At 35.7% G+C, this 13824-nt stretch overlaps 1 protein-coding gene across 3 annotated transcripts; it reads right to left on the bottom strand.

Annotated features, from left to right (window-relative positions):
- Positions 1-893: 893 nt before the first annotated feature.
- NUC-L1 (nucleolin like 1) lies at positions 894-5048 on the bottom strand. Of its 3 annotated transcripts, none has more exons than XM_079084913.1 (16): positions 4860-5048; positions 4713-4764; positions 4012-4205; positions 3832-3921; positions 3612-3752; positions 3368-3472; positions 3113-3283; positions 2826-3021; positions 2622-2728; positions 2443-2528; positions 2251-2365; positions 2069-2160; positions 1887-1974; positions 1708-1799; positions 1263-1597; positions 894-1180 (listed from the first exon to the last, which is right to left on the bottom strand). In XM_079084913.1, the coding sequence occupies exons 1-16, from the start codon at positions 4890-4892 to the stop codon at positions 1158-1160; spliced, it is 1920 nt and encodes a 639-aa protein (XP_078941039.1). In that variant the 5' UTR covers positions 4893-5048; the 3' UTR covers positions 894-1157. The 3 variants fall into 3 exon arrangements, with proteins under 3 accessions (XP_078941039.1, XP_078941038.1, XP_078941040.1); XM_079084912.1 differs by having other exon boundaries at positions 2622-2738; positions 2830-3021; XM_079084914.1 differs by lacking the exon at positions 3612-3752 and having other exon boundaries at positions 2622-2738; positions 2830-3021.
- Positions 5049-13824: the final 8776 nt, after the last annotated feature.

Raw genomic sequence — 13824 nt, 5'->3', positions numbered from 1 at the left:
CTACACCTATCTTTTGAATGCAAATGGCAAGGCCATTAGGCAAAGTCACACGATAATGTTTGGGGAAAGCATGGGTCGTGTCATTAGATTTTTGTTATGACACATGTAATCACTAGCGACTAGCACTAGTATCTATGATCCAAAAATTATAGCAAATGTATCACAAACATTCAACTACATCATTATTAGTTGAGCAAGCAAGTTTACCTTCAAAGATGGCAGCACAAAATTATTTGCTTTCAAATTTTGTTCAACTGGATGAGGTAACCTTCTCATGCAGATGGTTGGCGTTTAATAAGTTGCAAAAGTTGGGTAATTTGTTTTACGAAAACCCATGATGGGTTCTCTTATTTTTACTCCTCTCCGAATCAGCTTCAATTTTGACATTACCAGCCACCTTTTTGTCCATGAATTTGAAATCCTTTGGGAATCCTACTAACCAACCACTTTTTATTGTGATTGCAAACGATTTTCAATTGCATCATATCATCTTTGATTAGAAACTTAGAGAATTATTTGTTAGTTGATGATTACCTTGACTTCCTCTTGGATTCAGACGCCCTTAAAGTGAGCATGAAGCTTTCCAACACCACATTTTCGCCCACAACTTTAAATGAAATAAATAGTGTTCAACTCAGCCCAATACTTCTTTTTATGAGTGAAATAGCTAGTTAAATATGAGTTCCCCTTAACTGTTCACTCAACTCTTTTGCAGTTAATAAAGTTTGAAAAGTGATTTGTCCATAACAGTTTTTATCCGCACACTAACATTTTATGCTTTTATCCGCACACTAACATTTTATGCTTGATTAAGTTGTATTGAAGAAATTTTGTTATGCACACTTTTAATCTAGTTGGTCTAAAATCTCAGGTGTTGCATCATCCGACAACAGTTAGAACAAAGAGAAGACAGAAAATTGTATTTCAATTTTTGAATGTAAATAAAACATATAACTTGTCAAAAATATTACATAACATGTCAATAAGCTAGCTTCAGACAAAACTACTACATAAGAAAAAAAATCTCATCAAATAACAAAGAAAAATAAAACCCATAAGTTTAACAATCCTAAAAACTCCAACCAACACCCTCACTCTTAACTCCTTGGTCTTTCTTAAAATCAAAGGTCGTCTTCTTGGTCTTAACTCCTTGGTCTTTAATCGAAGGTGGTCTTCTTTCCTGCAACACAACAGATTTTGAAAGAATCTTAATTTACCATTTCCATAAATTTCAAGAAAAAATTAATTGAAAGAACACACACCTGTACCAGGGGTAGCCATACTTGGCCTGTTAGGTCCACGTCCTCCTCTTCCACCACGTCCCCCACGACCACCATCTCTTCCACCACGTCCACCACTAAACCTGCCACCACGTCCACCGCTGAATCCACCACCATCTCTTCCGCCAAACCTACCGCCACGTCCACCACTCCTGCCACCATCAAAGCCACGGCCTCCACCACGTCCAGATCCACCACCACCATCACCTCTTGGCTTAGCTTCCTCCACAGTTATCGTACCTCCTGCAACTTCAGTTCCACTCAATTCCAAAGCTTTATTGAAGGAAGCACTATCATTAAAGTCAATGAAAGCAACCCTGAAAAAAAACCAACAGCATGTTTAACTTTATGTTCAAGACTTGTAAAAAGTTAAAACAACAAATCAACCCTCCCTCCAATATACATATTAAAAAGTAAAAACACACACCCTTTAGGAGCCCCAGATTCATAGTCTTTTGGGATAGACAAGCGTGCAATCTCTCCACATTGACCAAAGTGTTCCTCAAGAGAAGAACGAATCTGTAACACAAAGCATTCATCAGATGATTTTTAAACCAGAAATGGGTGATAATTTTTACTTTATAGAGAGAGTTGAGAAAAACATACAGTGTCAAAATCATCAGAAGCAAATCCTCTTATGAATATAGATTGTCCTTGACCCTGTCCTCCACTCTTTTGGAAAGACCTCTCGTTTCTACATATTATAAAAGTGAGTCAGTTATTAAGAAAAAGATTTTATTAAAAATATATATAAGAAATCCAACAACATTGACAAAAAAAATGCATACCCTCCGCTCCCTGGAGTGAATGCACCCCTTTCCTTTGCTAAATCAAGCCTCACAGGGCGATCAAGTAATGGTTCTTCATTAAGTTTGAGAGCCTGAAAATAGAATTATTATGTTTATTAGTCTAAAGGGATTAAAAAACAAGCATTATGAAAAGATAAACCAATAAAGAGAAATAAATATACCTCTTGTGCCTCTTGAGGAGTTGCAAATTCAACATGTCCATAGCCTGCAAAACGGTCATCCCTCATGGCAAATCGGACTTCAACAACTTCACCAGCAGATTTGAAGAAATTAACACTGCAAAGACAACTTCTTGTCATAAAACTGATCATGGAAAATGAAGTTGAAAGACTCAAGGACAAAAAACCACATACACATCTTTTTCTTCAATTTGGAAACTCAAATTTCCCATAAACAAAGTTTTCGATCCAGTAGCTTGAGGAGTCGCTGGTGTTTGAGGCTGCAATTTTACATTGTATTTTATTAGAATAATGCAAACATATAGATTACACATAAACAGGGTATGAAAATCAAAACATATATAAGCACTTACAGCTTTCTTGGCTGATGGAGCATCAACCATTTTCTCATCTTCATCAGAACTTTCTTCCTCATCACCTTCTTCAGACTCTTCATCAGAGCTGCTATCTTTCTTTGCAGCTTGAGCAGCCTGTTAACCAAATTTACCAAGTTAGTAAAACAAGCTAAATTAACCAACAATCAGTACTTCAGTACACAACAAAAAAGTTAAATCCACCTACCTTTTTAGCAGCTTGAGGCTTTGCTGGCTCTTCATCAGAACTTTCCTCTTCCTCATCAGATGAACTCTCTTCTTTCTTTGCTACTGGTTTTGCAGCAGCTTTTGTCTCAGTTGGCTTACTCTTTTTCTTCTGAGGTTCCTCATCATCAGATGAACTCTCTTCTTCAGAGCTTTCATCATCAGAATCAGCCTTCTGTAAACATAAGAAACAAGAAGAATCAACATCTTTGCAAAACATACAAACCAAGCAAATATATAGACAAAACCATGCATTGAACACACACCTTGGTTGCAGAAGCAGCTGCTGCAGGTTTCTTAGCAGGGGCAGCCTTAACCTCTTCTTCAGAATCGCTTTCTTCAGAGCTGCTGTCATCAGAACTTTCTGCTTTCTTTGCAGGAGTAGCAGCAGCTCCATTTTTAACAACAGCAGGCTTCTTTGCAGCCTTGGCATCCTCCTGTATGTGTGAATGAATTAGTTCCAAAAGATGAAAAGACTTGACTCAGAAAAAATGATTCACAAAACCAAAAAGCTCTCTTACTTCATCTGAACTGTCTTCAGAATCAGACTCATCACTTGATTCGGCTTTCTTGGTGGCTGCAACAGCACCATTCTTGGCAACAGCAGCTGGCTTCTTTGGCGCCTCCTAAATTACATAGAAGAATAGTTAGAAAAGTAGAGAACAACACCTATCATGTAGAGCATGCTGCTAACAGGTGACAAAATTAATGTGAAATTAGACAAACTGTATCCATGTGCCAAGAGATTTACAAACTCTGACTCACTTCTTCATCTGAGGAATCACTATCATCCGATGATTCAGATTCAGATTCAGATTCATCCGAACTACTTTCAGGTTTACTAACAGGTTTTTTATTCGATCCAATTTTGGCTGTAGGAGCGGACTGTTTCTTAGGTTTAGGTTCCTGCAACATGTTAAAAAGGCTTGTAGAAGGGTGAAGAAGAAAATAAACGAATGTCTTACAACATGCGACAATGACTTACATCATCAGAAGAATCAGAATCATCACTGCTGCTTGACTCCTTAACAGGCTTCTTTACCACAGGGGCTGCCTTCTTGGCTGGAGCCACAGCCTTTAATTTTACCATTGTAAACATCAATACGTGTTTTAGAATGGTAAACCAAATATATGCAAATATGTATAAGTTTATAGAAGTTTATACCTTCTTTGGTTCTTCATCAGACTCTGATGAACTTTCTTCAGAAGAGCTGCTTTCCTGTTTCTTAACGTTCTTCTTTTGGGTTTTAGTTTCAACCTTCTTTTTCTCAACAGCCTGAGTTACACCACCGTTGACTACCTTCTGTTTCTTACTACTCACCACTTTCTTCTCAACAATCTCTTCTGCGTCTCTCTTGCCTAAATTCGTTAAAAAATCATTAAAACACAAAAAAAGACATTCTAAGAGATGTAATTAGTAGTTTTAAATGCCATAATGCTTTTGGGAGCTTTTAGTTGCAAAGTGTTACTTCGACACTTTTTAATATCTAATATTACAACAGCCTTCTTATAATCACTTAACCAATTATTACGACTATCAAGATGCAAATCAAAACAATCTGATATTTGATAGAGATGTCAAATCAAATAAACAGCATGTATAATGAACAAAAAACTAAATATCAAACAAAACCAAGAAAATAAAAGGCTATCAATTTTCAAGAACAAACGTATTTTTGCCGTTTTGTCTAACATCAAAAAACGATTCCTGAATACAAAACCTAACGAATGAAATCGATGAAAATATTCATCGCACACACACATATGTATACACAAAGTCAATAAATAAAAACCGTAATTAATAAACAATCTTAAAAAATGAATAAACTTGTAAACGTAACAGCATCGAAAGACCGAGGAAGCTACCTTTTTTCATTGATTTGGTCTCCTGAGCTACAACAGCAGGAGTTGCCTCAACCTGAAACAAACGAAACACAAGTGCGTAATCAGAATTTGAAAGACACACATATACACGAACAAGTATAACAAACTGGAAACTGGGAAAAGGGATACCTTGGTGGCAGACTTCTTTGCTGATTTCCCCATATGAAGAATTGAAGATAAGAAAAATCAAAGTAGGGTTCTTGAGTGAGGGAGGTAGGTCTCGATGTAGCTGCTGCGGAGAAGAGCAACTACAAAAACCCTAGAAGAGAAAGTATTAGGGTTTTAGAGAACGAGTAGGCTGGAAGATGGAGAACGTTAGTGAATATATAGTGAGCGTGAGGTCTGATATGTAGATATTTGCGATGGTTTAACGACGTTAGTTTTAGGTTTTCCTTCTAATTAATGTGCGGCCCTTTCCGTTTGTACAACGTGACGGCAGAAGTTTTAATCGCAGACCATCCAAGGAGCGTTGCCCAAACAAAACTACTAAATTTTTGGTAATGAAATAAACGAATAAATTAAATGATTTCTTATTGCTAAAATATTATATTATGTCACGCTTTAAACATGAGGAACGCATAAATAAAATACAAATGTATATAGATATCATAGAATAATTATAAAAAATAAGGGTTATTGGTATTATTGAAATGTATAGAAAATACACTGAAATCGGTAAATAATTAAATATATATAGTCATTGAATGACCTCTTTGTAGACAACATTTTTTGTTTTATTAGTTGAACGACCTTTCCCGTCTCATATGAGTACATTTAAACCTTTTTTACTTGTGACACAGGAAACAATTACAAATAGTTGACTATGCGTGAAAACGGGTCTACACAAGTATAATTCAACATTTGACAATGTATTTTCAAAATACATTGTTATTTTATGGTTATATTGCGAAATATAATTGTTTATTTCAAAAAATAGCAACTTATTTATGTTCATTCAAAATGAACCACATAAACCCCCCACAATATTAGATATAAAAGACTCTAACCAATAAATATAAAAACAATTATGTTTGCTCGATTTAGATATTGTCCGTTACTCATTGAAAATGTCAAAAGACATAATTCACACACAACTTACTTGCTATTATGAGACGGATTCAACAATTTAAAAACATGAGGATGTCTTTTTTATTTTATGATAATAATAAAATAATGGAAAAAGGAATGTTTGCTTCAAGACATTTACGGACGTTTGAGTAAGGTCTTTGGTCTTAACTGCTGAGTATTCGTATCTTTTACATATAGCTATTAAATGGTTATTCAAGATGAATTAAAAAAAACATTGTTTTCTTGTTGCTTCGATGCTAAACAGATAAAAGAACAAAAAAAAAACTTGATTTTCATTATATACTCATTTAATACAAAAGTAGCCAACCATAATTAAAGCAAGGATAAAACCATTAAGGAAATTGATAAATTGAGGTTCTATTTCTTAAACATGTGATAAGGTAGAGACATATCAGGGCATGAAGTTAAAAGCTTGAATTCTTTCATCACCGCCTCAATGGGTTCAACAGACAACCCTAAACATATCAAAAAAGTTAAAATTTTCAAGTAGAGATTAATAAAATATGGCTGAATTGATGAGAATGTTAAAAAGATGAAGGTGTTGATAACCTAGAATTGGATGAATATGAGATCTATTAAACGATTTAAGATGGAAATCACATAATGAGAAGATACTTGAATACAACACCAAACGATCATAAAAGGTTAATGGAAAGAAGTGCCAATTGTAAGTAATGAAATTGAATGTTTTATGAATGAATGAAATTTGTCAAATGAGTATAGCATGTACCTCCGACTAGCAGACATAGACCAATTGTAGCAAATTTTGCATTATTTGACCAATTTTAGCATTATTAGCATCCTAACTTTCTTATAAAAAAATTATTTTTTGCATCTGACCATACTAATAATTTTATCATTATTACCATTCTATAATTTACATTCTTGAGAGTTTTGAAAGTACATTGCTATATATCGGTTGTTTTTTAAAGTTCATTGCTGTTTCTTGTCGATTTAGAAGTATGTTTCGACCATTTTTGCATCAGATAAAAAACATATAGGTTCTTTTATTATTACTGCAATCCTACTTTCATATAAAATTATTTTTTTCGCATCATACCAAACTCGGTGTTTTTTAGCATTATTATCATCCAATATTATACATTCTTAATAGTTTTGAAAACTTCGTTGCAATTTCTCATTTCTTTTTGAAAGTTCGTTGTTATTTCTTGTTGCTTTTAGAAATAACTTCTAGACTATTTTTTGTATCAGACCAAATTTGAAGGTTATTTTCGCATTATTACCATCGTATATGTTCCATTTCATTTTTATTATTTTAATATAGTTTTTGTAGTTCAAAAACCGATACGAATATAAAAATACTGACTATATATTAACCGACTCTCTATAATGTATAATTAAAAATCAAGACAGTGTAATCATAATTTATCGATGTTAGTTAAAATGTAATTTATTTGGATGAGGTTGGTTTTTGGTTATTTAATTGGAAAGTATAATGTAACATCTTGATTGAAAAGTATTTTATATTTTGACCCTTGGTATGAGAATTGTTTGTAAATTGGTCGCAAATGGGACTTAAATGAAAATTCATACTTAATCAGGTACGTTGGGCGTACATGGACTTACTCAGGTACTCTGGACGTACATCTGGTACGTTGGGCGTACGTGGTCAGGGGTCAAACCCTAATTTTTAGGGTTTAGACCCTATTTAAACATCATTAACTCCCAATACCCCCTTCATTCATCAGCCTCCAACCCCATCTTCGACCCTTACAAACCCTAATCCATTTTGAGAGCATCTTGAGCCATTAGTGTGTGTTTTGGTGATCTTGAAGGAGGAAGAAAGAAGAGGAGACCATCTTATAGGAGTTTAGCACTTTGGATCCAAAATCACATCATCATTTGGCACCATTTGGCGGTAAAAAGCTCTGATCTTGATAAAATTTTGTTTAGATCTTGATTAGCCATGGATTTGTGTTCTTTCTGGTCCCATAAGTTGGGCGTACTTAGCTGAGTTGAATCGGTTGACTTTTTGACTTTGACAAGTTTGACCTAAGGGTATTTTTAGTTATTTTGAGTTGTAGTTGAGATTTGTCACTACTTGATGAATAGGTGACTGGTAGATTTGATATTCGGAGCAGTGACATATTCAACTATTTGTTCGGGTTGAGGTGAGTTTTCCTCATTGTACTTGTGGGTCGAATGCACCAATGTCGGCCCACTAGATTATGTATCCTTATATAGAGGATGGTGCTATGTTATAGTGATTTGTTAAATCTATGTCCTGGTATATAGGATGTTTCTATGTGGTAGTGATATGTAGATATGCTTGTTTGTCTGTTAACGGGTGTTAACGTAAGGTCCATTAGCATGGTCTAAACGTCAATACTTGGCATGCCAACCTTGTCTGGTGTTATTCAGGCGCTCGCCTGCCAGCCTTGTCTAGCGCCCGCACCTAGCACTCGCCTAGCGCCCGTTCTTAGAGCTCACCTGGCGACCCCATGAGGCATTACCAACTCCTTGCTAGTTGGGCCGGCCCAAGGCCTGACCTAACTCTCCCTAGACCTAATTGTCCCCCGTAAATAGAACATGATCTCCCCTATAGAGGAGAGCTTCCTTTGGACCTTTCCTGGGACCTAAACCCTAGAGCCTTTATAGCCAAACACACACTAAACACACCAGGATGGTTCTCCCCAACTAGGAATAACCATCTCATCGCTACCAACCGATCTAACTTGATCGTCGGAGCTTGCTCTCAGGGCACTGTCCCTGGGGCAATGCCAACGACTTTGTTGTGATGTTTGCTTAGGTATCTCTCTGAAAACTCGCTAACGGCACCACCTCCAGATCTCCGAACTGGAATCAACATAGAAGACCCAACAGCTTGTCGACATATCACAACATCTGATGTCATCCATGGGACCAAGAACGAATAGTTGTCATCTCTTGGTCTCAACCTCAGTTTCGCCTCCGATCTGTTTAGATATGTTGTTCTTCGCTTCAAATCCGCTAAGATCCATTCACTTGGACCATTATTCATTCAGATCTGTTTGGTTCTTGCCAATATATGTCTGGATCTGTTTACCAAACATTTAGATATGTTGTTCTTCGCCTCAGGGCTACTCAAGTATGTTCTTCAACCATCATCTGTTCAAATCCGTTTGGCTCTCGCCAATATCTTACCAGATATATTTGTTGAACGTTCAGATCTCTAGATTTGCATGATAGAATGCTAGGATTTCTAAAATATTTTAAAATAAAATGAATTTCTAAAAAGGTTTTATAAGAAAAAAGGGTGTGATGCATGCAATCAACCGAGCTCAAGTAAGTTTTCCCAAAATACCTATACATGTTTTGTGTGATATGCTTTGAATTAAGAATATGAGAATTGCATGCTAGACTAGGGTTAAGGATATGCTCATGATTTGCATGATAAAATGCTAGGATAGATGCCTTTATATGCCTGTTGATTGAGCTTTTGGAACTGCATGCTAGTATGAATTTCGAATTATTGGATAGAATGGATTGATTAAGTGAGGAACTGGTTTAGATTACTCGATGCATGAATGTTTCTTATTTTGTGCTTCCAGTGACCTCCAATAATAACAACTAACTATTAAGCGAATATGTTAGGTTACATGTTCCATGGATTAGATAATTTTAAAAGGTTAGGTTTAACTTTATTGCGCAACTCTCATTTGAGTCCAGCTGTTGTAGTGTGAAACCTTGCAGTCAAAGAATTATTTAGTACATGTGTCATGTAACTTTATTCATGATGTAGTTAGAAGGTATTATAGGGAGTCCCTTCATCAGCTGACGGCGGAAAGTAGTGTGGAGGGAACCATAGGAAAGCCTAGGAAGAATGTTAGAATGTGCTTGTGTGAGCATTTTCGGAAGAGGGATCCTAGAAGGATAATCTAGGGAGATTAGCAGTGTATGATCGATTGAGAGCGGGTATATGTGGTTGGATCTGACGGTAGCGGACATGAGTAGTTACTTAGAGGATCTGAAACAATTCTCGAGGAAAGTATGCATAGGTATGGAAGGTAGTATTAGGCCTGTACTACTGAAAGCAGGGGATCCGTACTCAAATAAAGGAAAATTTTGAGGATTCTAAGGAGCTGGTTGAGGGCAGACAACATGGTCTGGCATCATGATTCATTGTAGTGTGTTCATGTCTTTATGAGCCTTTCGGTTATGGTTGTTCAAACTAAGGATAGGTCTAGTGATTGTTGGGCCTTAGTGGCCATGTCAGTCTGAGTTGAATAGGTGCAGACCTAGGCGAGTTAGTTGATTGGAGGTCTCGAGGTCTTAGCTTAAGGTAGTGCTCAACCGAGTCGCATGACTCAATAAGGAAACGATTGTGATGATCAGATCGAGGATTGCAACTGGAGGCTGAGTGATTGGCAGACGGATTGCGATGTCACTACCTACGACAGAGAACATAGTCATACTTATTGTCCTGCAGTTTGTTTCTCGATTTTCCGATTTGTTTGACATAGAACTTAATTGAACACATCAATAGAGTTATGATCGGTCCCGACACATAAGTCAAAACAAAATCATCAAGGGGCCCAAGATATCGCTTTTAATCCTCTTAAGATAAAAGGAAAAAATAAACTTTGACTTATATGCTTGTACTAACTATTCATTGAATCATACATAACAACACGTTTTATAACATCGAGTTACTGATGTGTTTTCGCACTATTAATGTACAATCAACAAATAATCGCCAACTCATATATCTTGGTTTGAAGATTATACGATATTATCGTCTCACAATCACTCGTGATAAATTCCATTAAGTGATATGTGAGTGTGGGTTTAGTCCAATACTCAAATCTTATTTCAAGATCCCTCATGAATGTTTATAGCAATCTTTTGCTATGTCTAACACCTTAGACAATCATACAAAAACCCATTCATGACAGTCGTCTTTCATAACCTACTTCCAAAGTATGATCGACGGTGGATAGTTTGAATAATCTTATTATTCTGGAAGTCAAAACATGCAAAGTGAAACACAAGAATAATTGAATCCAATATGGTCTCAAAACCTTTGAATATAAAAAACACCTTTTATTTAATCACCATATTGATTGCACATTATTCACTGTATAATGTTTCGAATAATCAACTTAATACTTGAATTATAACAATAGTTATCCCATGCTTCAAGCATGCACACTATGTTTACATATGGTCCCAACTTTGTGAAATAGATCAATTGAAGACATTTTCCAATGATACTCATTTCACAATTCCAAATCCTTATCACAAGTGTAAGAATACAAAACTCTTGCCACTACTAGAATGTGTTAGGTTCTAACCTTTATGCAATGATCTTTTTGTAATGTCAATGCACCAAAACCACAGAGACTTGGACAATGAGATTGCAAAGTACATTCCTTTGAACATCCTTCTTGCATAAAAGTTTCGAACCTACACACAGATTCCTAATATCCAACTCCCATTATGGAAACATTTCCATGTTTTCCATATGACAATCTATTCTCAATGGAATTTTATCTATTCAAAATCATGTCAATATGGTCAATCCATTACTATACTTCCAATTGTCCATAAGCAACCAATCTTTGGCGAACCTTGGATTGTTCTTAGCAATTGTTTAACAACTTTAGTCATATACAGTTCTGGTCCATTTTCCCTCTTAATGCATTAGGCATTTGGATAATTCAGAACACATAAATATTATAGCATATGTAATTGACCCTATACCCATAGCATATGGGATACGATTCATAATGTCTTACATAAAGACATGATGCTTGACCAGTCTCTTGCTATAATATTTCCATATATAGAATTTCCAATGTTGAAGCATTTCAACATGGTATTCATATATATATTTGACTAAATTTGATAAAAATTCATAATCTAAGCTTTTAGAATTGAAATGACGTATAAGTTCCTCTCCCTTAATTATAGCAAAACAAACTTTTCAAACTTTGCAACTTTGGGAATTGAAATTTCTGTTTTCTATAATTAACATTGCTAACTTGCAACACTTAACGTAATAATTGTGCTCCCACTAGCATAACAATTACATTCTTATTAGCATAACACTTATGCTCCCACTAGCTTTGACATGTACCCAGAAACTAATTGAACTTCTAGAAATCAATACATATTAACTTTCTTACCAAAGTTCAGATTTCTGACACAATATGCTTCGATAAGACTTCATCTAGGCTTCTCAAACTCATACACCTTTCCTTAGATAGCTCACATGTGTGTCTAAATAATTTTAGAATTTACAGCAATAAGTCTCAAATGTTTAGACCTTTTGTCATTTCTCACAATTCGAACTATAAAGAGGGATGTCGTAATCATAATCGAATTTGAGAATGCAAATATCACAAATGCTACCTCCTTAAAATTTACTTAGTGAAAGCGTTTCCTCACAATCATTTTCATGAATTGGAGAGAAACCTTATTATAGCACCTGGTTCCTGGCATGTATTTTATTTAAGTATTTTGTATTTTTGACCTTGGACTCGGCGAGTTGAAGGACCAACTCGGCGAGTTGAAGGACCAACTCGCCGAGTAGAAGCGGGATGAGACGTGGGATTTAAGTGATGGACTCGTCGAGTCGGGTCCCGGACTCGAGGAGTAGGCTCTGTATGGACAAAACCCTAATCTGAGGGTTTGCACCCTATTTAAACAACCTTATACAGCCTCCATCGCCCCTTTATGCTCCCAGAAACCCTCTATATCAAACCCTAAGTGTTTTGGTGCAAGATTTAAAGCTTTTGAGTGATTTTTGGTGATTTTGTTCACAAGGAAGAAGGAAGAGCATAGAAGGATCAAGAGGAGACTGAAGGATTCGAGTTTGGTTCATCATTTGCAGTCTTTGAAAGGTATAAAGTCTGTATCTTGCTCTTTCATTTGATAGATCCCTTTTTGGGAAGATTTAGGGCTTTTATAAGCCATTTTTGTGACATCCCCATTTTCACGGCCAGAAAAGACCGGTTTTGTTTATGCTTTATAAAAATCAGAGTACCTCTTTTAATAAAAATGTTGCGGAATTTGTTCCCAGTAAAACATGATAAATACGCTATCAAAGCATTTCCGAAGAAAAGTATTTTTATTCATTTTAAAACATTTGGGATGTCATCGTCAATACATAAACATAAGCATAAACAGAACTTACATTCATTATCACTAGTGATCCTTAATCTCTCAGTGTAATGTGACTTCATATCAACACCTATGATACAAATAAGCTGGAGTGGGTCAGGTTGGGAAACCTGGTGAGTACATAGGGTTTTCAACCCACAATAATATAATTATTATATTTAAACATCAAACAATCAACCCGATTACCCATCCCCGTTATCTTCTTTAATATTCCTTAAAGAATTATCTTAAGGGTCATCTCCTATATCATATTTACCTCTCATCTTTCTACATCACATTTCCTTATATGCTCGTTCCTAAGGCATGAATACGTAGTTACAACGTCGCCTGAACTCGTAATTCACAGTAAAGGTTAGAGTATCATCGCATGAATATACAGTCACCACATCACCTGGACTCGTAATTCATCACCTACAGGTTATAAGTCTGCTGGTGTTTCCATGGGTTGTCTAGAATATTCCGTGGTCGCCATCTATACTCTAGTAGATGACTACATCTCCAAATTGTCGGACAAGGTTATAGTATCTTTCATCCTACATCACCGATTCATCATCACCTATCCATCACCTAATTATCATCACCTATCTCTCATCATTTTATTTCATCACACACCAACTATTTCATCTACCCATGTTTTATCCCAACGTATTTGTAGATATAAAATAAATATATATTTAAATCATTTAAAACATGTATAAAATAATTCATCCATCATAGACAACAAGTATTCAGATAATATGCACACATAACACGTAATTTATATAAAATACTTCATATCTATGTGTAAGATGAAAGGGACCATGCACTCACTTGAAAAGGTGGTGATTCCGAACTCAGACAGCGCTTCGCTTCTAAAAAAATAATTTCCTTCGACGAAACC

This window comes from Lactuca virosa, chromosome 3, assembly GCF_052849685.1.
Source record: "Lactuca virosa cultivar CGN04683 chromosome 3, Lactuca_virosa_CGN04683_v6, whole genome shotgun sequence".
NCBI lineage: Eukaryota > Viridiplantae > Streptophyta > Magnoliopsida > Asterales > Asteraceae > Lactuca > Lactuca virosa.
This window is presented reverse-complemented; position numbering and strand designations above follow the sequence as displayed.